The sequence below is a fragment of the Oncorhynchus mykiss genome, chromosome 25, assembly GCF_057628025.1.
Source record: "Oncorhynchus mykiss isolate SJ-2025 chromosome 25, ASM5762802v1, whole genome shotgun sequence".
Classification (NCBI taxonomy): domain Eukaryota; kingdom Metazoa; phylum Chordata; class Actinopteri; order Salmoniformes; family Salmonidae; genus Oncorhynchus; species Oncorhynchus mykiss.
This window is the reverse complement of record NC_143046.1, coordinates 22141757-22165899: the sequence shown is the minus strand read 5'-3', so window position 1 is coordinate 22165899 and position 24143 is coordinate 22141757. Positions and strand designations below refer to the sequence as shown.

Here is a 24143-nt window from a genome sequence, read left to right as displayed (position 1 = left end):
AACATTGGAAAATAAGGAAAGGGCATTTCCTTCTCAAATCACCTCTGATTTTGTATTGCATCAGGGCTTTGGCTATAACCCCAGCTCTCACCTCTGTCGTTTACTCAACAGAGACTGGACAGTGACCTGTATGAGCAAATCCGAGAACACTTCACTCTCTTGTGCTGCACAGAGATCGACACCTGCCGGTCAACGCATAGTAACTTTAGCAAGATCTGCGAGAACTACACCAAGGTGAGGCCGTGCGTGGGATCCACTGAAGTCCTTTTCACAGTAAAAACCTTCCACAGACAGTAGCCCCACTGTAATACCCAGAGCTGTGACATTCCTCACCTGGGCATTGCTGATGGAGGCCAGACAGACCACTGACTGATGTTCTGTTCTATGGGAGACATGTGAACTAGTGTCTGTGTCCCAAATAACACCATATTCCCTATATACAGTGCCTTGCGAAAGTATTCGGCCCCCTTGAACTTTGCGACCTTTTGCCACATTTCAGGCTTCAAACATAAAGATATAAAACTGTATTTTTTTGTGAAGAATCAACAACAAGTGGGACACAATCATGAAGTGGAACGACATTTATTGGATATTTCAAACTTTTTTAACAAATCAAAAACTGAAAAATTGGGCGTGCAAAATTATTCAGCCCCCTTAAGTTAATACTTTGTAGCGCCACCTTTTGCTGCGATTACAGCTGTAAGTCGCTTGGGGTATGTCTCTATCAGTTTTGCACATCGAGAGACTGACATTTTTTCCCATTCCTCCTTGCAAAACAGCTCGAGCTCAGTGAGGTTGGATGGAGAGCATTTTTGAACAGCAGTTTTCAGTTCTTTCCACAGATTCTCGATTGGATTCAGGTCTGGACTTTGACTTGGTCATTCTAACACCTGGATATGTTTATTTTTTAACCATTCCATTGTAGATTTTGCTTTATGTTTTGGATCATTGTCTTGTTGGAAGAGAAATCTCCGTCCCAGTCTCAGGTCTTTTGCAGACTTCATCAGGTTTTCTTCCAGAATGGTCCTGTATTTGGCTCCATCCATCTTCCCATCTTCACTGTCCCTGCTGAAGAAAAGCAGGCCCAAACCATGATGCTGCCACCACCATGTTTGACAGTGGGGATGGTGTGTTCAGCTGTGTTGCTTTTACGCCAAACATAACGTTTTGCATTGTTGCCAAAAAGTTCAATTTTGGTTTCATCTGACCAGAGCACCTTCTTCCACATGTTTGGTGTGTCTCCCAGGTGGCTTGTGGCAAACTTTAAACAACACTTTTTATGGATATCTTTAAGAAATGGCTTTCTTGCCACTCTTCCATAAAGGCCAGATTTGTGCAATATACGACTGATTGTTGTCCTATGGACAGAGTCTCCCACCTCAGCTGTAGATCTCTGCAGTTCATCCAGAGTGATCATGGGCCTCTTGGCTGCATCTCTGATCAGTCTTCTCCTTGTATGAGCTGAAAGTTTAGAGGGACGGCCAGGTCTTGGTAGATTTGCAGTGGTCTGATACTCCTTCCATTTCAATATTATCGCTTGCACAGTGCTCCTTGGGATGTTTAAAGTTTGGGAAATCTTTTTGTATCCAATCCGGCTTTAAACTTCTTCACAACAGTATCTCGGACCTGCCTGGTGTGTTCCTTGTTCCTTGTTCTTCATGATGCTCTCTGCGCTTTTAACGGACCTCTGAGACTATCACAGTGCAGGTGCATTTATACGGAGACTTGATTACACACAGGTGGATTGTATTTATCATCATTAGTCATTTAGGTCAACATTGGATCATTCAGAGATCCTCACTGAACTTCTGGAGAGAGTTTGCTGCACTGAAAGTAAAGGGGCTGAATAATTTTGCACGCCCCAATTTTTCAGTTTTTGATTTGTTAAAAAAGTTTGAAATATCCAATAAATGTCGTTCCACTTCATGATTGTGTCCCACTTGTTGTTGATTCTTCACAAAAAAATACAGTTTTATATCTTTATGTTTGAAGCCTGAAATGTGGCAAAAGGTCGCAAAGTTCAAGGGGGCCGAATACTTTCGCAAGGCACTGTATTGCATTACTTTTTACCAGGGACCATAGGGCTTTGGCCCAAACTAGTGAACTATGTAAGAAATAATGTGCCAATGTGGAGATAATGAGTGTTTGTGTAATGACCGTTGGTGGAAGAAGGTGAGGACCAAGATGCAGCGTGGTAAGTGTTCATCATTATTTTAATAAACTGAACACTAAATACAACAAGGAATAAAAGAAACAACCGAAACAGCTCTGTCAGGTGCAAAACACACTAAACAGAAAATAACTACCCACAACCCATAGTGGGAAAACAGGCTTCCTAAGTATGGTTCTCAATCAGAGACAACGATTGACAGCTGCCTCTGATTGGGAACCATACCAGGCCAAAACCAGAAATACAAAACATAGAATGCCCACCCCAACTCACGCCCTGACCAAACTAAAATAGAGACATAAAAAAGGAACTAAGGTCAGGACGTGACAGTTTGTTTGGTTCTCTGATAGGTGTCTAGAGAACAGAACATCCAGATATTCCTCCAGGAGTACCCGGTCTTCACCAGAACAGCCGGCTTTCACTTCCAGGTTGCCCCTAAAGACAAGGTGTGGCTCACTGTAGTACCACTGTTCTTGATTACCATGTAAACACCATTATATCACAATTAATATCCACAAAGCTGTTTGAATAAAACCCTGATTGAGGTGAAAATGTTGAAATTTCCATATAGACTTTTGTGTGTGAGATAATCCCAGCTTCACCTCCTGTTCTTTCTAAAGGTGTGCATTCTGAAGCAACATAGCTCCAGTGCTGAGGGGGAGAGCTGTTTGGACAAGGAGGCCCGCAAGTGGTCTGCTAAGGCTGCCAAAGACTACAAGATCATCTCACACGGAGATAGGGTGAGTAGTGGGCGAAAGCTCTGTTTACCTCTGGTTCGGGAGCTTGACCTTGTGTAACCTCTGTCTACCTTCCTCATAGGCACTGCAGATGCTGGACAGGCGTTTCAAACTGCTGTCAGGAGACACAGGAGTCAGCGTGGAACAGAAGATGGTGGGGGTGAAGGAGAGTGTGAGGAAAGCACAGGTAGGACTACTACTAGCCCAACACTACTGTTACAGTTAGCTACTACTAGCTCAAAGTAATGTTACTGTTAGCTACTACTAGCCCAACGTAATGTTACTGTTAGCTACTACAAGCCCAACGTAATGTTAATGACCTCACATTACCCTCCTACTATTCCACCCTACCAGGAAATGGATAATGATAAGGCAAGCAGTCATTAACCAGGCTTTATCAGAGTTCCTCTTTGATACGCTGGTGTTAGCCGCCTTTACACTCTTAGAAAAAAGGGTTCCAAAAGGGTTCTTTGGCTGTCCCCATAAGATAATCCTTTTTGGTTCCCCTCTGTGGAAAGGGTTCTACATTAAACCCAAAAGGGTTCTACCTGGAACTAAAAAGGGATCTTCAAAGGTTTCTCCTATGGTGCAGTGTAGAGGTGGATGTAGTTATTTAATGCTAAGTGACTGGTGGGTGATGAGACCAAGGCTGCGTGTGTTCTAGGCCTATAGCCATGCCTCTGCAGATGCAGGATGCTTTCTACTACTAGAGCCTTTGTAGAGCTAACGGCAGGGCTCTCTCTCTCTCCACTCTGCCTGGCCCATTGATGAGCCAGGTGGATGCCCTCTATCTGGATCTGAATGTAATGTGTGTCACTGCCTACTTCCTACTCCCCACAAGGACAAATGCAAATGCTGCTGGCATCATGCGTCAGTTGGAACTGTTCATTCAACCCACCACCTCCTCCTGCTTTATTCAGTTGTCTTGGGCTCAGAGTAAGCGTTATGTGATGTAATCAAGCTTTTGTATTGGCCTGAAAAAACATGTTTCTTTACTTACAAGAAAGAAGTTGGGTTTAGGAAACATAATGCAGCCAATATGCTGTTAATGTACTGCTAATATGAACCTAGTATGATGCTACAGCCAACCCCAGATGTCCTTGATGACTACAACGCTTATTTTGCTGTGCTGTTTAATGAATATTATTAGTATTATGGCTTATTCATATGTAGTGTGTTTAAGTTATTATGTCTGAGATGTTACAGTGCCTGAGGTGTTACAGTGTCTGAGATGTTACAGTGTCTGAGGTGTTACAGTGTCTGAGGTGTTACACTGTCTGAGGTGTTACAGTGTCTGAGATGTTACAGTGTCTGAGGTGTTACAGTGTCTGAGGTGTTACAGTGTCTGAGGTGTTACAGTGTCTGAGGTGTTACAGTGTCTGAGGTGTTACAGTGTATGAGGTGTTACAGTGTCTGAGGTGTTACAGTGTCTGAGGTGTTACAGTGTGTAAGCTGTTACAGTGTGTGAGGCGTTACAGTGTTTGAGGTGTTACATTGTGTAAGCTGTTACAGTGTATGAGTTGTTACAGTGTGTGAGTTGTTACAGTGTGTGAGTTGTCACAGTGTGTGAGGTGTTACAGTGTCTGAGGTGTTACAGTGTATGAGTTGTTACAGTGTGTGAGTGTTCCAGTGTCTGAGTGTTACAGTGTGTGAGGTGTTACAGTGTGTGAGGTGTTACAGTGCGTGAGGTGTTATAGTGCGTGAGGTGTTACAGTGTCTGAGGTGTTACAGTGCCTGAGGTGTTACAGTGCCTGAGGTGTTACAGTGCGTGAGGTGTTACTGTGTGTGAGGTGTTACAGTGCCTGAGGTGTTACAGTGCCTGAGGTGTTACAGTGCGTGAGGTGTTACTGTGCGTGAGGTGTTACTGTGCGTGAGGTGTTACTGTGTGTGAGGTGTTACTGTGTGTGAGGTGTTACAGTGTCTGAGGTGTTACAGTGTCTGAGGTGTTACAGTGTATGAGGTGTTACAGTGTCTGAGGTGTTACAGTGTCTGAGGTGTTACAATGTGTAAGCTGTTACAGTGTGTGAGGCGTTACAGTGTTTGAGGTGTTACATTGTGTAAGCTGTTACAGTGTATGAGTTGTTACAGTGTGTGAGTTGTTACAGTGTGTGAGTTGTCACAGTGTGTGAGGTGTTACAGTGTCTGAGGTGTTAAAGTGTATGAGTTGTTACAGTGTGTGAGTGTTCCAGTGTCTGAGTGTTACAGTGTGTGAGGTGTTACAGTGTGTGAGGTGTTACAGTGCGTGAGGTGTTATAGTGCGTGAGGTGTTACAGTGTCTGAGGTGTTACAGTGCCTGAGGTGTTACAGTGCCTGAGGTGTTACAGTGCGTGAGGTGTTACTGTGTGAGGTGTTACAGTGCCTGAGGTGTTACAGTGCCTGAGGTGTTACAGTGCGTGAGGTGTTACTGTGCGTGAGGTGTTACTGTGCGTGAGGTGTTACTGTGTGTGAGGTGTTACTGTGTGTGAGGTGTTACAGTGTCTGAGGTGTTACAGTGTCTGAGGTGTTACAGTATCTGAGGTGTTACAGTGTGTGAGGTGGTATAGTGTGTGAGGTGGTACAGTGTGTGAGGTGGTACAGTGTGTGAGTTGTTACAGTGTGTGAGGTGTTACAGTGTCTGAGGTGTTAGTGTATGAGTTGTTACAGTGTGTGAGTATTCCAGTGTCTGAGTGTTACAGTGTGTGAGGTGTTACAGTGCCTGAGGTGTTACAGTGCCTGAGGTGTTACAGTGCCTGAGGTGTTACAGTGTCTGAGGTGTTACAGTGCCTGAGGTGTTACAGTGTCTGAGGTGTTAGTGTATGAGTTGTTACAGTGTGTGAGTATTCCAGTGTCTGAGTGTTACAGTGTGTGAGGTGTTACAGTGCCTGAGGTGTTACAGTGCCTGAGGAGTTACAGTGCCTGAGGTGTTACAGTGCCTGAGGTGTTACAGTGCCTGAGGTGTTACAGTGTCTGAGGTGTTAGTGTATGAGTTGTTACAGTGTGTGAGTATTCCAGTGTCTGAGTGTTACAGTGTGTGAGGTGTTACAGTGCCTGAGGTGTTACAGTGCCTGAGGTGTTACAGTGCCTGAGGTGTTACAGTGCCTGAGGTGTTACAGTGCGTGAGGTGTTACTGTGTGTGAGGTGTTACTGTGTGTGAGGTGTTACTGTGTGTGAGGTGTTACAGTGCGTGAGGTGTTACAGTGCGTGAGGTGTTACTGTGCGTGAGGTGTTACTGTGCGTGAGGTGTTACTGTGTGTGAGGTGTTACTGTGTGTGAGGTGTTACAGTGTCTGAGGTGTTACAGTGTCTGAGGTGTTACAGTGTATGAGGTGTTACAGTGTCTGAGGTGTTACAGTGTCTGAGGTGTTAATGTGTAAGCTGTTACAGTGTGTGAGGCGTTACAGTGTTTGAGGTGTTACATTGTGTAAGCTGTTACAGTGTATGAGTTGTTACAGTGTGTGAGTTGTTACAGTGTGTGAGTTGTCACAGCGTGTGAGGTGTTACAGTGTCTGAGGTGTTACAGTGTATGAGTTGTTACAGTGTGTGAGTGTTCCAGTGTCTGAGTGTTACAGTGTGTGAGGTGTTACAGTGTGTGAGGTGTTACAGTGCGTGAGGTGTTATAGTGCGTGAGGTGTTACAGTGTCTGAGGTGTTACAGTGCCTGAGGTGTTACAGTGCCTGAGGTGTTACAGTGCGTGAGGTGTTACTGTGTGAGGTGTTACAGTGCCTGAGGTGTTACAGTGCCTGAGGTGTTACAGTGCGTGAGGTGTTACTGTGCGTGAGGTGTTACTGTGCGTGAGGTGTTACTGTGTGTGAGGTGTTACTGTGTGTGAGGTGTTACAGTGTCTGAGGTGTTACAGTGTCTGAGGTGTTACAGTATCTGAGGTGTTACAGTGTGTGAGGTGGTATAGTGTGTGAGGTGGTACAGTGTGTGAGGTGGTACAGTGTGTGAGTTGTTACAGTGTGTGAGGTGTTACAGTGTCTGAGGTGTTAGTGTATGAGTTGTTACAGTGTGTGAGTATTCCAGTGTCTGAGTGTTACAGTGTGTGAGGTGTTACAGTGCCTGAGGTGTTACAGTGCCTGAGGTGTTACAGTGCCTGAGGTGTTACAGTGTCTGAGGTGTTACAGTGCCTGAGGTGTTACAGTGTCTGAGGTGTTAGTGTATGAGTTGTTACAGTGTGTGAGTATTCCAGTGTCTGAGTGTTACAGTGTGTGAGGTGTTACAGTGCCTGAGGTGTTACAGTGCCTGAGGTGTTACAGTGCGTGAGGTGTTACTGTGTGAGGTGTTACAGTGCCTGAGGTGTTACAGTGCCTGAGGTGTTACAGTGCGTGAGGTGTTACTGTGCGTGAGGTGTTACTGTGCGTGAGGTGTTACTGTGCGTGAGGTGTTACTGTGTGTGAGGTGTTACAGTGTCTGAGGTGTTACAGTGTCTGAGGTGTTACAGTATCTGAGGTGTTATAGTGTGTGAGGTGGTACAGTGTGTGAGGTGGTACAGTGTGTGAGTTGTTACAGTGTGTGAGGTGTTACAGTGTCTGAGGTGTTAGTGTATGAGTTGTTACAGTGTGTGAGTATTCCAGTGTCTGAGTGTTACAGTGTGTGAGGTGTTACAGTGCCTGAGGTGTTACAGTGCCTGAGGTGTTACAGTGCCTGAGGTGTTACAGTGTCTGAGGTGTTACAGTGCCTGAGGTGTTACAGTGTCTGAGGTGTTAGTGTATGAGTTGTTACAGTGTGTGAGTATTCCAGTGTCTGAGTGTTACAGTGTGTGAGGTGTTACAGTGCCTGAGGTGTTACAGTGCCTGAGGTGTTACAGTGCCTGAGGTGTTACAGTGCCTGAGGTGTTACAGTGCCTGAGGTGTTACAGTGTCTGAGGTGTTAGTGTATGAGTTGTTACAGTGTGTGAGTATTCCAGTGTCTGAGTGTTACAGTGTGTGAGGTGTTACAGTGCCTGAGGTGTTACAGTGCCTGAGGTGTTACAGTGCCTGAGGTGTTACAGTGCCTGAGGTGTTACAGTGCGTGAGGTGTTACTGTGTGTGAGGTGTTACTGTGTGTGAGGTGTTACTGTGTGTGAGGTGTTACAGTGTCTGAGGTGTTATAGTGTCTGATGTGTAATAGTGTGTGAGGGGTTACAGTGTGTGTGTGAGGTGTTATAGTGTGTGAGGTGTGTGAGGTGTTACAGTGTCTGAGGTGGTACAGTGTCTGAGGTGGTACAGTGTCTGAGGTGGTACAGTGTGTGAGGTGTTACAGTGTGTGAGGTGTTATAGTGTCTGAGGTGTTACAGTGTCTGAGGTGTTACAGTGTCTGAGGTGTTACAGTGTCTGAGGTGGTACAGTGTGTGAGGTGGTACAGTGTGTGAGGTGTTACAGTGTCTGAGGTGTTACAGTGTCTGAGGTGTTACAGTGTCTGAGGTGTTACAGTGTCTGAGGTGTTACAGTGTGTGAGGTGTTACATTGAGTTGTGGCTGTAAAAGGGATGACATTGAGGAAAAGTAATCTGGTACAAGGTACCTGTGAGAGACGTGTGGGAGGGGTGACAGGTAGTAAGTGGTGTGTGTGTGTTTGTGTGTGTCCAGGTGAGCCGGGTGAAGGCGGAGTCCAGGCTGGCGCTGCTGGCGTCGGCGGGGGTGGACGTGGAGCCATGGGTGAGCAGTGCTATGACCCAGGCAGACGAGGAGCTGGAGAGGGACAGGAGGCTGAGCGAGGCACGCATGTCCAACGGAGATATCTCCGAGGACGAGTTTGAGTTCACAGACTTCGACGACTACGATGAAGATGGTGACACTTTCATCGATTCAACTTCCTGCTCGGTGCCGTGTGGATACCCCTTGGCTTGCATGGTTCTCTACAGCTATCAGGTGACAATATCAGGACTTAACATTTTAGAAATGTCAACATTACAGGAATTGTTGTGTGTAATTTTCTGGCCCATCTTCCTGCAGGCCTGCCAAGGAGATGAGCTGTCAATCACAGAGGGAGAAGAGCTTCAGGTGATAGAGGATGGAGACATGGAGGACTGGCTGAAGGTAAATGAGGACAGATTTCTCTCTGCCTGCATCCCAAATGGCACCCTATTCCATATTTAGGCTCCATAGGGCTCTGGTCAAAAGCAGTGAACTATGTAGGGAATAGGGTGCCATTTGGGATGCAACTTTTGTCTCATGGAACAGTGCTATTTACTGTAGCAGGCAGTTGTTCCCACGCATTTGCCCACTCTACCAAATGCCTGCGGTCTCCTCACTTCCTGTTTCTACTAAGCACAGTGTAAACAAACTGCCGGTCTTCCTGTTTGAGAAAGAGAGGCTTTATTTCGCTTCAACTTCATATTTACTGATCCGTAACAGTTGTGAAAAATAACGGGTCAATTACAACCAACATTAAGCACTGTCAACATTAGGTGAGCTCTCTGTAAACCATTAATGAGATCCCACACAGTTGATCTCAACTGCAACAACTATTGGCCACCATGTTACCGCTACCTAAAAGTGTTAACTTTAAGTCATGGTTACTGCCAACATTTTTCAAGACTATTTAGCCCTCTGGTGGGTATTATCTTCAGAATAAATTAAACCTTCTATTTGAGCAGACTAAGCACAGATTTGACTATTTAACAATCATTCCTCGTTTACTGTGACAATTTAACATTCACATTTTATCGGAAGATAAAGTATCCTGAACTATCCACATTCTAAAATTGGCAACTAAATCAAGCCAATCATGATTGAGTTAATATAATATATGTTTTCATAAAATTATAGTCTAATCAAATTATATTATAATGTAGCCCAAACAAAGATGTCTATAATGTATTGTACTTTACTGTACTGTACTCTACAGTACCCCTGTGCACAAAGCGAGGTTCGTACAGAAATGGTTTGACGAGATCGGTGTGGAAGAACTTGACTGGCCTTTGGGGGAAGGCCGCTTTGTGCACACGGTTATTGTTATGCTGAAACAGGAAAGGGCCTTCCCCCAAGCTGTTGCCACAAAGTTAGAAGCACAGAATCGTCTAGAATATCATTGTATGCTGTAGCGTTAAGATTTCCCTTCACTGGAACTGAGGGGTCTAGCCCGAACCATGAAAAACAGCCCCAGACCATTATTCCTCATCCACCAAACTTTACCGTTAGCACCATGCATTCGGGCAAGTAGTGTTCTCCTGGCATCCGCCAAACCCAGATTTGTCCGTCGGACTGCCAGATGGTGAAGCATGATTTATCACTCCAGAGAATGCATTTCCACTGCTCCAGAGTCCAATGGCAGCTAGCTTTATGTACTGTATGTATGTTATCGTGTGTGTGTGTGTGTGTGTGTATGCATGAGTCTGTGTCTATGTTTGTGTTGCTTCACAGTCCCCGCTGTTCCATAAGGTGTTTTATTATATGTTTTTTAAATATAATTTTACTGCTTGCATCAGTTACTTGATGTGGAATAGAGTTCCATGTAGTCATGGCTCTATGTAGTACTGTGTGCCTCCTATAGTCTGTTCTGGACTTGGGGACTGTGAAGAGACCTCTTGTGACATGTCTTGTGGGATATACATGGGTGTCCGAGCTGTGTGCCAGTAGTTCAAACAGAAAGATTGGTGCATTCAACATGTCAATACCTCTCATAAATACAAGTAGTGATAAAGTCAATATCTCCTCCACTTTGAGCCAGGAGAGATTGACATGCATATTATTGCTATTAGCTCTCTGAGTACATCCAAAGGCCAGCCGTGCTGACCTGTTCTGAATCAATTGCAATTTTTTTGTGGCACCTGACCACACGACTGAACAGTAGTCAAGGTGCAACAAAACTACGGCCTGTAGGACCTGCCTTGTTGATAGTGTTGTTAAGAAGGCAAAGCCTCACTTTATTACGGACTTCTTCCCATATTAGCTACTGTTGTATCAATGTCACGTCCTGAATATTGAAAACCTGTATTTTCTATGGTAGAGTAGGTCAGGGCGTGACTAGGTTTTTTTTGTTCTAGTTTATATCTTCTATGTGGGGTTCTAGGTTTGATTTTCTATGTTGGTGATTTGTATGATTCCCAATTAGAGGCCTCTGGTTATCGTTGTCTCTAATTGGGGCATTTTTTCGTTGTCTCTAAAGTAGCATTTTTTCCACCTGTGGTTTATGGGATATTGTTTATGTATAGTGTGTTTGAGCACTACGTAGTCAGCTCCCCGTACTCATCCTGAGAAGTGTGTTAAAGTTCCGGAACAATTGATGCCGGCTATACTCACCGTGTCTCCAGTGCGCCTCCACAGCCCGGTACGACCTGTGCCTGCTCCTCGCACTTGCTGTGCAAAGTGTGTTATCGAACCGGTACCATTGATGCCGGCTACACACACAAGATCTCCAGTGCGCCTCCACAGCCCAGTATGTCCTTTGCCAACTCCTCGTACTCACCGTGTGAAGAGTGTCATCGTTCCGGTACAATGTGTGCCGGTTCTACGCACTGTGTCTCCAGTGCGCCTTCACAGCCCAGTATGTCCTCTGCCAACTCCTTGTACTCACCGTGTGAAGAGTGTCATCGTTCCGGTACAATATGTTCCGGTTCTACGCACCGTGTCTCCAGTGCGCCTCCACAGCCCGGTATGTCCTGTGCCTGCTCCTCGCACTTTCCCTGAAATGCGTGTCCCCAGTCAGGTACGTCCTGTGCCTGCTCCTCGCGCTCGCCCTGAGGTGCGTGTCACCAGCCCGGTACCACCAGTGCCGGCCCCAAGCACCAAGCTTCCTGCGATGATCCCCTGTCCAGAGCTTCCGGCGACAGTTCCCAGTCCAGAGCTTCCGGCGACCGTTCCCAGTCCAGAGCTCCCGGCGACATTTCCCAGTCCGGAACCTCCTGAGACGGTCAGCGGTCCGGGACCTCCTGAGACGGTCAGCGGTCCGGGACCTCCTGAGACGGTCAGCGGTCCGGGACCTCCTGAGACGGTCAGCGGTCCGGGACCTCCTGAGACGGTCAACGGTCCGGGACCTCCTGAGATGGTCAACGGCCCGGGACCTCCTGAGACGGTCAGCGGTCCGGGACCTCCTGAGACGGTCAGCGGTCCGGGACCTCCTGAGACGGTCAGCGGTCCGGGACCTCCTTAGACGGTCAGCGGTCCGGGACCTCCTTAGACGGTCAACGGTCCGGGACCTCCTGAGACGGTCAACGGCCCGGGACCTCCTGAGACGGTCAACGGTCCGGGACCTCCTGAGACGGTGAACGGTCCGGGACATCAAGGTGCAACAAAACTAGGGCCTGTAGGACCTGCCTTGTTGATAAGGCAAATACAAATACAATGCTTTTAGTTTTAGAAATATTTAGGGCTAATGTATTCCTTGCCACCCACTCTGAAGCTTACTGCAGCTCGTTGTTAAGTGTTGCATTAATTTCAGTTGCTGTAGTAGCTGACGTGTATAGTGTTAAGTCATCTGCATACGTAGACACTCTGGCTTTACTCAAATGTCGTTAGTAAAAATTGAAAAGAGCAAGGGGCCTAAACAGCTACTCTAGGGAATTCCTGATTCTACCTGGATTATGTTTGAGAGGCTTCTATTAAAGAACACCTGTTAGACAAGTAACTTATTCACATTATAGCAGGGGGTGTAAAGCCATAACACATGTTTTTCCAGCAGTAGACAATGATCAATAATGTCAAAAGCTGCACTGAAGCCGAACAAGACAGCCCCCACAATCATTTTATCATCAATTTCTCTCAACCAATTTCTCATCAGTCATTTGTGTAAGTGCTGTGCTTGATGAGTGTCCTTCCCTATAAGTGTGCTGAAAGTCTGTTGTCAATTTATTTACTGTGAAATAGCATTGTGTCTGGTCAACAAAAAAAAATCTGAAGTTTACTAAGGGTTGGTAACAGGCTGATTGTTTGGCTATTTGAGCCAGTAAAGGGGGCTTAACTATTCTTGGGTAGCCGAATGACTTTAGCTTCCCTCCAGGCCTGAGGGCTCTAGTAGGCTTAAATTGAAGATGTGGCAAAAAAGGAGTGGCAATATTGTCTGCTAATATCCTCAGTAATTTTCCATCCAGATTGTCAGACCCCGGTGGCTTGTCATTGTTGATAGACAACAATAATGTGTATTGTCTAGTGCATATTCTTACAATAAATATTGATTAATTACCAGCCTTGCTATTTTCTAGTCGATATTTAATTGGGGCCTGGAGTAGTGAAGCTAGACCCAACTGTGTGGTATCTAACTAATTTGACACAGTACAACGGGAGATCAACTGATCTGGTTTATTCTTGTGGCTTTTTGGTTGCAAGCAGTTTGTTTTAACACGCCGTTGCACGTAATCTCCAGTTAGTAGCGTTTTAAGAAATCCAGCACCAACCTGCAGCTGCGCGTTAAGCCTGTTGGTTGCAAATGACCCAACGAGACTCCATAATTCACCCAATGAGACTCCATAATTCACCCAACGAGACTCCATAATTCACCCAACGAGACTCCATAATTCACCCAACGAGACTCCATAATTCACCCAACGAGACTCCATAATTGACCCGACGAGACTCCATAATTGACCCGACGAGACTCCATAATTGACCCGACGAGACTCCATAATTGACCCGACGAGACTCCATAATTGACCCAACAAGACTCCATAATTGACCCAACGAGACTCCATAATTGACCCAACGAGACTCCATAATTGACCCAACAAGACTCCATAATTGACCCAACGAGACTCCATAATTGACCCAACGAGACGCCATAATTGAATGGCTATAATACTATCTTCTTAACACATCAATGAAGTCCAACTGTCCCTGAATATACTATCCCTAAAGCCATGTTATTGACACTCACTGACTGTGTGCTCCTCTCAAGGCCCGTAATGCAGCAGGCCAGGTTGGCTACGTCCCTGAGAGGTACCTGCAGTTCCTGTGGTCACCAGGAGAGGGCTCCTCTGTCTGCCTGGCGCAGGGCTTCCCTTGTCCCCAGCTGGACTGGTCCTTCAACAGTTCCAGCTCCTCATCAGAACATTCCAAGAGGCAGCAGGGCCGCTCCCCTCACTCTGGGGGTTAGTAGGGGCTCTTCTGTCTTAAGAATCATCACTAACCAGAAAGCTTCTCTCCCACCTCTGAATGTTTGTGACATGATTCATACCATTTGGACAAGTGGCCAAATTCCAGGTTCAAGCCGTCATTGATATAACTGTGTCAACATCTTGTTAAGCATTAGTAATGCTGTCACCATCTTGTTAATCACTATTAATGTAGACAACATTTACCCATGTATTACTGACTTGTCTGAGTCTGTTCTGTGACGAATGTCTGGCACGGGCTCTGTTTGAGTACCAGTCTGATGTCTGTGTGTTTGGTTCTGGTCTGGTCTGTTCTGTGGTGTAGGTCTGGCACGGGCTCTGTTTGAGTACCAGGGCCAGGGTCCAGAGGAGCTGTCCTTCCCAGAAGGGGCGGTCATTAGGCTGCTGCGCTGCCGCCAGGGGGAGGTGGACGACGGCTTCTGGGAGGGAGAGCTGGACGGACGCTTGGGGGTCTTTCCTTCTCTGGTGGTGGAGCTGCTTGGGGACGGGGAGAAAGAGGAGGAAGAGGAGGTGAGAGATCTGGTTTACCCTCTGAATGACACTTTGTTGTCAAATGTACCTGGACTCAAAACATACATGGAGTGATGAGAAAGAAAGCTTTGAACATACAGTATGGATGAGGTCTATTTGTGAAGTGTGCCACCTTGTGGTATAATACTGTACAACACATTCCATAAGACTAGTCAAGTGATAGAAGATTCAACTCTGCAGATAGAATTTGGAGTCTGTTAAAAAAACTCTGCTATTACTATTATTTTCATGATCTGAATTCCCATTGTTTCTACATTTAATTCTGCAGAGCCTTCCCACCCCCACTCTTCCTCCATTCTCTCCACCCATCCCTATTTCTGGAACCCCCTGCAGTCTCCTCTGCTTCTCATCAGGCCCTGGGTCCTGGTCTGTAAACAGTACGCCCCCTAAGGACCCGGAGGACAGGTTGCAGGCTTCTTTCTCACTGAAAACACAGAGCCTGTCAGACAGCAGGACAGGTGGGGATTAACTCTCAGTCATCATAGAAAACCAATGTACAGTACACGCACTGTTAGAAACCCAGTAGTCTTCATTAACAATGTACAGTACACGCACTGTTAGAAACACAGTAGTCTTCATTAATAATGTACAGTAAGCGCACTGTTAGAAACACAGTAGTCTTCATTAATAATGTACAGTACACGCACTGTTAGAAACCCAGTAGTCTTCATTAATAATGTACAGTACACGCACTGTTAGAAACCCAGTAGTCTTCTTTAACAATGTACAGTAAGCGCACTGTTAGAAACCCAGTAGTCTTCATTAACAATGTACAGTACACGCACTGTTAGAAACACAGTAGTCTTCATTAATAATGTACAGTACACGCACTGTTAGAAACACAGTAGTCTTCTTTAACAATGTACAGTAAGCGCACTGTTAGAAACACAGTAGTCTTCATTAATAATGTACAGTAAGCGCACTGTTAGAAACACAGTAGTCTTCATTAATAATGTACAGTACACGCACTGTTAGAAACCCAGTAGTCTTCATTAACAATGTACAGTACACGCACTGTTAGAAACACAGTAGTCTTCTTTAACAATGTACAGTAAGCGCACTGTTAGAAACACAGTAGTCTTCATTAATAATGTACAGTAAGCGCACTGTTAGAAACACAGTAGTCTTCATTAATAATGTACAGTAAGCGCACTGTTAGAAACACAGTAGTCTTCATTAATAATGTACAGTACACGCACTGTTAGAAACCCAGTAGTCTTCATTAACAGTGTACAGTACACGCACTGTTAGAAACACAGTAGTCTTCTTTAACAATGTACAGTAAGCGCACTGTTAGAAACACAGTAGTCTTCATTAATAATGTACAGTAAGCGCACTGTTAGAAACACAGTAGTCTTCATTAATAATGTACAGTAAGCGCACTGTTAGAAACACAGTAGTCTTCATTAATAATGTACAGTACACGCACTGTTAGAAACACAGTAGTCTTCATTAACAATGTACAGTACACGCACTGTTAGAAACACAGTAGTCTTCATTAATAATGTACAGTACACGCACTGTTAGAAACACAGTAGTCTTCATTAATAATGTACAGTAAGCGCACTGTTAGAAACACAGTAGTCTTCATTAATAATGTACAGTAAGCGCACTGTTAGAAACCCAGTAGTCTTCTTTAACAATGTACAGTAAGCGCACTGTTAGAAACACAGTAGTCTTCATTAATAATGTACAGTAAGCGCACTGTTAGAAACACAGTAGTCTTCATTAATAATGTACAGTAAGCGCACTGTTAGAAACACAGTAGTCTTCATTAATAATGTACAGTAAGCGCACTGTTAGAAACACAGTAGTCTTCATTAATAATGTACAGTAAGCGCACTGTTAGAAACCCAGTAGTCTTCATTAATAATGTACAGTAAGCGCACTGTTAGAAACACAGTAGTCTTCATTAATAATGTACAGTACACGCACTGTTAGAAACACAGTAGTCTTCATTAACAATGTACAGTACACGCACTGTTAGAAACACAGTAGTCTTCATTAATAATGTACAGTACACGCACTGTTAGAAACCCAGTAGTCTTCTTTAACAATGTACAGTAAGCGCACTGTTAGAAACACAGTAGTCTTCATTAATAATGTACAGTAAGCGCACTGTTAGAAACCCAGTAGTCTTCATTAATAATGTACAGTACACGCACTGTTAGAAACCCAGTAGTCTTCATTAACAATGTACAGTACACGCACTGTTAGAAACACAGTAGTCTTCTTTAACAATGTACAGTAAGCGCACTGTTAGAAACACAGTAGTCTTCATTAATAATGTACAGTACACGCACTGTTAGAAACCCAGTAGTCTTCTTTAACAATGTACAGTAAGCGCACTGTTAGAAACACAGTAGTCTTCATTAATAATGTACAGTACACGCACTGTTAGAAACACAGTAGTCTTCTTTAACAATGTACAGTAAGCGCACTGTTAGAAACACAGTAGTCTTCATTAATAATGTACAGTACACGCACTGTTAGAAACACAGTAGTCTTCATTAATAATGTACAGTACACGCACTGTTAGAAACACAGTAGTCTTCATTAATAATGTACAGTACACGCACTGTTAGAAACACAGTAGTCTTCATTAATAATGTACAGTACACGCACTGTTAGAAACACAGTAGTCTTCATTAATAATGTACAGTAAGCGCACTGTTAGAAACACAGTAGTCTTCATTAATAATGTACAGTACACGCACTGTTAGAAACACAGTAGTCTTCATTAACAATGTACAGTACACGCACTGTTTTGTTCCTTTTCTTTTCTCTGAACACTGTGTATCTGGTCTTGTTTTCTCTCACATCCTCTCAGAGAGTGCAGGCAGCACACACAGCTCACCTGACCTCTCAGCCGGAAGAATACGACCGGTATGTAGACTAGGACTGGGTAGGGCAGGGCTGGGTAGGACTGGGTAGGGTGGGTAGGGAGGGTCTGGGTAGGACTGGGTAGGGTGGGTAGAAAGGGGCTGGGTAGGGCAGGGCTGGGTAGGGTAGGGTGGGTAGGGGGGGGCTGGGTAGGTCAGGGATGGGCTGGGTAGGTCAGGGCTGGGTAGGTCAGGGCTGGGTAGGGTGGGTAGGGATGGGTAGGGAGGGGCTGGGTAGGGGTGGGTAGGGTAGGGATGGGGAGGGATGGGTAAGACTGGGTAAGACTGGGAAAGTTTGGCTTGGGCTGGGTAGGGCTGTGTAGGAAATGGTAGGCCTGGGTAGGACAGGATAGGGCTGGGTAGGCTTGGTTATGGGTGGTTAGGGAAGGGATGGGGAGGGGAGGGATGGGTAGAACTGGGTAAGACCTGGTAGGTTTGGGTAGGGCTGTGTAGGAATTGGTAGTGCTGAGTAGGATTTGATAGGGCTAGGTAGGGTTGGGCTGGGTAGGACTGGGTAGTGTTGAGTAAGGCTGGGTAGGACTGGGTAGTGTTGAGTAGGGCTGAGTAGGACTGGGTAGTGTTGAGTAGGGCTGAGTAGGACTGGGTAGTGTTGAGTAGGGCTGGGTGGGACTGGGTAGTGTTGAGTAGGGCTGGGTAGGTCTGGGTAGTGTTGATTAGGGCTGGGTAGTACTGGGTAGTGTTGATTAGGGCTGGGTTTGGCTGGGTAGGACTGGGTAGTGTTGATTAGGGCAGGGCAGGACTGGGTAGTGTTGAGTAGGACTGGGTAGTGTTGAGTAGGGCTGGGTAGGGCTGGGTAGGACTGGGTAGTGTTGAGTAGGGCTGGGTAGGGTTGGGCCGGGTAGGACTGGGTAATGTTGAGTAGGGTTGGGCTGGGTAGGTCTGGGTAGTGTTGAGTATGGCTGGGTGGGACTGGGTAGGGTTGAGTATGGCTGGGTGGGACTGGGTAGGGTTGAGTTGGGCTGGGTAGGGCTTGGTAGTGTTGAGTAATGCTGGGTAGTGTTGGGCTGGGTAGGCCTGGGTAGTATTGAGTAGGGCTGGGTAGGACTGGGTAGTGTTGGTTAGGGATGGGTTCGGCTGGGTAGTGTTAATTAGGACTGGGTAGTTTTGAGTAGGGCTGGGTAGGACTGGGTAGTGTTGGGTAGGGCTGGGTTGGGCTGGGTAGGGCTTGGTAGTGTTGAGTAATGCTGGGTAGTGTTGGGTAGGGCTGGGTAGGACTGGGTAGTGTTGAGTATGGCTGGGTAGGACTGGGTAGTGTTGAGTTGGGTTGGGCTGGGTAGTGTTGAGTAGGACTGGGTAGGGCTGGATAGGACTGGGTCGTGTTGAGTATGGCTGGGTAGGACTGGGTAGTGTTGGGTAGGGCTGGGTTCGGCTGGGTAGTGTTAATTAGGACTGGGTAGTTTTGAGTAGGGCTGGGTAGGACTGGGTAGTGTTGGGTAGGACTAGGTTGGCTGGGTAGGACTGGGTAGTGTTGAGTAGGGCTGGGTAGAATTGGGCTGGGTAGTGTTGAATAGGACTGGGTAGTGTTGAGTATGGCTGGGTAGTGTTGATTAGGACTGGGTAGTTTTGAGTAGGGCTGGGTAGGACTGGGTGGTGTTGGGTAGGACTGGGTAGTGTTGGGCTGGGTAGTGTTGAGCAGGGCTGGGTAGGGCTGGGTAGGGCTTGGTAGTGTTGAGTAATGCTGGGTAGTGTTGGGTAGGGCTGGGTAGGACTGGGTAGTGTTGAGTATGGCTGGGTAGGACTGGGTAGTGTTGAGTTGGGTTGGGCTGGGTAGTGTTGAGTAGGACTGGGTAGGGCTGGATAGGACTGGGTCGTGTTGAGTATGGCTGGGTAGGACTGGGTAGTGTTGGGTAGGGCTGGGTTCGGCTGGGTAGTGTTAATTAGGACTGGGTAGTTTTGAGTAGGGCTGGGTAGGACTGGGTAGTGTTGGGTAGGACTAGGTTGGCTGGGTAGGACTGGGTAGTGTTGAGTAGGGCTGGGTAGAATTGGGCTGGGTAGTGTTGAATAGGACTGGGTAGTGTTGAGTATGGCTGGGTAGTGTTGATTAGGACTGGGTAGTTTTGAGTAGGGCTGGGTAGGACTGGGTGGTGTTGGGTAGGACTGGGTAGTGTTGGGCTGGGTAGTGTTGAGCAGGGCTGGGTAGGGTTGGGCTGGGTAGTGTTGAGTAGGACTAGGTAGGGCTGGGTAGTGTTGAGTAGGGCTGGGTAGTGTTGGGTAGGACTGGGTAGTGTTGAGTAGGGCTGGGTAGGACTGGGTAGTGTTGAGTAGGGCTAGGTAGGACTGGGTAGTGTTGAGTATGGCTGGGTAGTGTTGAGTATGGCTGGGTAGTGTTGAGTAGGACTGGGTGGTGTTGGGTAGGACTGGGTGGTGTTGGGTAGGACTGGGTAGTGTTGAGTATGGCTGGGTAGGACTGGGTAGTGTTGATTAGGGCTGGGTAGGATGGGTAGTGTTAAGTAGGACTGGGTAGTGTTGATTAGGGCTGGGTAGGACTGGGTAGTTTTGAGTAGGGCTGGGTAGGACTGGGTAGTGTTGGGTAGGACTGGGTAGGACAGGGTAGGGATGGGTAGGGTTGGGTGGGGCTGAGCTGGGTAGGGCAGGGCTGTGTAGGCCTGGGCAGGGCTTGGTAGAGATGGGTAGGGATGGGTAGATATAGGTAGGTCTGGGTAGGGATGGGTAGAGCAGGTCTGGGCAGGGCTGGGTAGGGTAGGGCAGGGCGGGGTGTGGCAGGGCAGTGCTGGGCTGGGTGGGGTAGGGATGGGTAGAGCAGGTCTGGGCAGGGCTGGGTAGGGTAGGGCAGGGCTGGGTAGGGCAGGGCAGGGCGGGGTGTGGCAGGGCAGTGCTGGGCTGGATGGGGTAGGGATGGGTAAAGATGGGTAGGGGTGGGGCGGCTGGGTAGGACAGGGCTGGATAGGGCTGGGTACGGCTGGGTAGAGCTGGGCTGGGTACGGCTGGGCAGGGTTTGTGCCGCTTCCTCATTTTCTTATATCCTTTTTTGTGGTGTCCTATCATCTTGATTTGAATTTTGGTGCATAAAGCGAGGCGGCTCAGTTTTTCAGTCATTATATTATGCTCCGTAAGCGTGAACTCGCTCTTAAATCTTTTCAGTTGATCTGCTGAATGCCCTCTAAAGCTCAAAATGCACTATTACTGTAGTTAGAATGTTTTGTATAACTACATTCAGTCTCTTTTGAAGCGTTTCATCTGTTTGTCTGTCTTTATTCATTGTTTTGTTGTCCCAGACAAGGGCTCCCCCTCTTCCCCCGACTCAGAGACACTCCCCCATGCCCTGAGGAAGCATGTTTGGGGGAGTGTTCAGAAGAGACAGAGTGGACGCCACAGGAGAGTCTTGTGCCTTCACCGAAAGGATGAAACACACCCTCACCGGGACTTGTACAGTATGTAGCTACCAGGTGAGCTTTGTCTCTTCCTGACAGGCTACACTATTTTTGAAAGTTAGTATTCTTGTATTGTTTACGTGATAATATGTCAAAAAACATGGATTCATCTGTCTCTGAGCTTCAGGGACATCATTCACCAGTTTTCAGAAGTATTAAACTATCTTGTAGGAAGTGATGTTTATAATTTGCGTATGATAAGATACAGGGTTATTTGAGATCCTGTAGAAATAAATGTTCAGTATTGCAGTTCAAATAAGCTTGTGCCTGATGTTTTTTTTTGCTTGCATGATAATATACTGTATTAATTATACAGTAGTAAACCATATATAATGTACTGTATTAATTATACAGTAGTAAACCATATATAATGTACTGTATTAATTATACAGTAGTAAACCATATATAATGTACTGTATTAATTATACAGTAGTAAACCATATATAATGTACTGTATTAATTATACAGTAGTAAACCATATATAATGTACTGTATTAATTATACAGTAGTAAACCATATATAATGTACTGTATTAATTATACAGTAGTAAACCACATTCTACATGTCATGTTCTATTTCCATGAGAACCAGAATCAAACATGGACACTGAGATGTATTAAACAATCTTCCTGGTGTGTTTGTGCTTGTTAATATCTTACCTCAGAATTACAGGATGGTTGAAGTATCAGAACGAAATGCTCTAACAGTACCACATTGGGTTAAGTCCACCTCAACAATTAGTCATACGAACAACAAAGGTCAAATGCATAGCTTTAATATATACTTAGTTTGATTCCTTAAGAATTGTTCATTGTACAGCTGCATTTTCACATTTGAGATGACTCACATCATCAGGTTGTTGATTAATAGTATGCATATAATATATATATATATATATATATGTGTTTTCCTCATGAGTTATTTCCAGCTTCGGTCAATGAAGACACATGCAATATATGATTCTAAGGCCATTACAAACACATTTAAATATATTTTACACTCAATGGACACAGTGTAAGACTAAGGAGTTAGATCATTACTGTGAACTGATAATGCATGTAGCAGCCATGACCAGCAGAGGAGACCACATCCTGGTAACACATACAGGAAACGATTCCTGTATGTGACGATTCCTTCGATTCCTGTATGTAACGATTCCTTCGATTCCACAAAAATAATACTTTGGTGTGCTTTTGTTTGCCAGTTAATTTCAAAACATGAAATCTTCATTGAAATCAGTCATATTCTGTGCTTAGCAGAGCTATAACCAGATATAGTACCATTCACATATGGCGTTACAGTACTGTTCGCTGGTGAAACATTTATGACTGGGACATACAGTCAGATATATACAGTAGTAAGCTTTTGATTTCTTGACCATTTCACATCTATGATGTATATTAAAGTAAACATGTGTAATGCATATAAACGCCATTTTGTTAGTTGTTCTTTATTGCGTATTATAATATTTTCAATGTTGATACTATCTCTACAAGGTTGGGGCTCCCGAGTGGCGCAGTGGTCTAAGACACTGCATCACAGTACAAGAGATGTCACTGCAGTACCTGGTTTGAATCCAGACTACATCACATCCAGCTGTGATTGGGAGTCCCATAGGGCGGCGCACAATTGGCCCAGTGTCGTCAGGGTTTGGCCGGAGTAGGCCGTCATTGTAAATAATAAGTTGTTCTTAACTGACTTGCCTACTTAAATAAAAGGTTAAATAAAAATAAAAAAGCATTTTCAAAGTGCTATGCATCTGTAGGAAATGAAAACAGATTAGTTTCAAGCAAAACTAGATTAAATAATCTGGTATCAAGAGTTTCACATCATTTCCATAATTCAGCTCAGGAATATTGTCATCGTATGGCTAAAACCGTATTCTCTGGTTAATAAGGAAATATCTGTTGTGCAAAAAAATTAACACAGCCTTAATGCCCTGTTGACATTGAACATCATATCACACTGAAATCCCATTGGTTCTTTGTTAAAATGATGAAGTGCAGCAATAAGGAATTGGAGTCAACGAGTGAGAAGAGGTGAGGCGTATGTTGTATGTCTGTGAGAGAAACACTGTTCACTACTATGGATCAGGGTCCTATTCATTACCATAGCAAATGTTTTGCAACAGAAAACAAAAACAAGCATTTCTTATTGGACAAATCAGGTAGGTCCCTCCCTGTTTCAAACAAATTGCTTCTGTTTGGTTCCTAGTAAATACAACCCTGGAAGTATATGTTTCTGTCCAGGACTACACATTATTATGTAGTCCAGTGGGAATATTGAAGCCACCCTGACACAAAACAAATTACCACTACAGATAAAATACCATCCTAATGATGTATATTTATCAACTGCAGTGCTGGCCAATGGTTTCTATATGAATAAGACTTAAGCGTGTACGCTGCTACTGTATGCTTCCAAGTAAACAACATAACATATTCCAGTACCTTAAACATACATTCTAGAGTCATTAGCTAAAAGCACTATTCCGACTGAAACATTTTGGAGTATTTGTTACGGTTGACTAGCTTTTGTTTTTTTAGTTTTCTCTGAGAATATCAAAAGTGACATAACTATCCTCTGTATCACGTCACTGTACCATACCCAGCACAACATTTCTCAGGGCAGGGAGACTTCTGTCCCACTGTACCATACCCAGCACAACATTTCTCAGGGCAGAGAGACTTCTGTACCATACCCAGCACAACATTTCTCAGGGCAGGGAGACTTCTGTCCCACTGTACCATACCCAGCACAACATTTCTCAGGGCAGAGAGACTTCTGTACCATACCCAGCACAACATTTCTCAGGGCAGGGAGACTTCTGTCCCACTGTACCATACCCAGCACAACATTTCTCAGGGCAGGGAGACTTCTGTCCCACTGTACCATACCCAGCACAACATTTCTCAGGGCAGGGAGACTTCTGTCCCACTATACCATACCCAGCACAACATTTCTCAGGGCAGGGAGACTTCTGTCCCACTGTACACATAAGAACTTAATAAGATTGGACACAGCTGAGTCAATGGAAGAATAGATGTTTCAAAGTGATCTAAGACAGACTTTTGGTCTCTCAGTCTATTAGTCTACACAGACAGTGAATCCACATGCTAGAATCTAGAAGCTCAGATAGCTGAATTATTTTGGGCTGTATCAATACCCTTGATGATAATATGTCCTAAATGACACTTTTGGGACTAGGTTCAATTGAATCCGTATTGCTGAAGTTCAGTGCTATAACGCAAATTAAATGTAAAGGCTGCATTTGTCGACTCAATCGGAAATTACCTGAACTTTGCCGAAATAGATTGAATCGAGCCCCTAGTAACATTTTAGCGGACCAAAATGGGTCCACTGATTTGCATGTGGTTGTATAGGTAGAGAAACAGCCAGTGGTGACT

The 24143-nt window shown here is 45.3% G+C and overlaps 1 protein-coding gene across 4 annotated transcripts in view; it reads left to right on the top strand.

Moving 5' to 3' along the window:
• The window catches only part of LOC110504770 (F-BAR and double SH3 domains protein 1), a 34086-nt gene extending 11917 nt beyond the window's left edge, over positions 1–22169 (top strand). For 3 of the 4 annotated variants that reach the window (XM_036969987.2, XM_090219397.1, XM_090219399.1), the window contains 11 exons: positions 112–234; positions 2521–2616; positions 2791–2910; positions 2990–3094; positions 8452–8733; positions 8818–8901; positions 13694–13886; positions 14215–14420; positions 14710–14899; positions 17272–17327; positions 20581–22169. In XM_036969987.2, coding sequence (XP_036825882.2) covers positions 112–234; positions 2521–2616; positions 2791–2910; positions 2990–3094; positions 8452–8733; positions 8818–8901; positions 13694–13886; positions 14215–14420; positions 14710–14899; positions 17272–17327; positions 20581–20631 — 1506 coding nt within the window. In that variant the 3' untranslated portion in view covers positions 20632–22169. The remainder of the gene's footprint in view (positions 1–111; positions 235–2520; positions 2617–2790; positions 2911–2989; positions 3095–8451; positions 8734–8817; positions 8902–13693; positions 13887–14214; positions 14421–14709; positions 14900–17271; positions 17328–20580) is intronic. The other variant, XR_016491569.1, reaches the window with a different exon arrangement.
• Positions 22170–24143: the final 1974 nt, after the last annotated feature.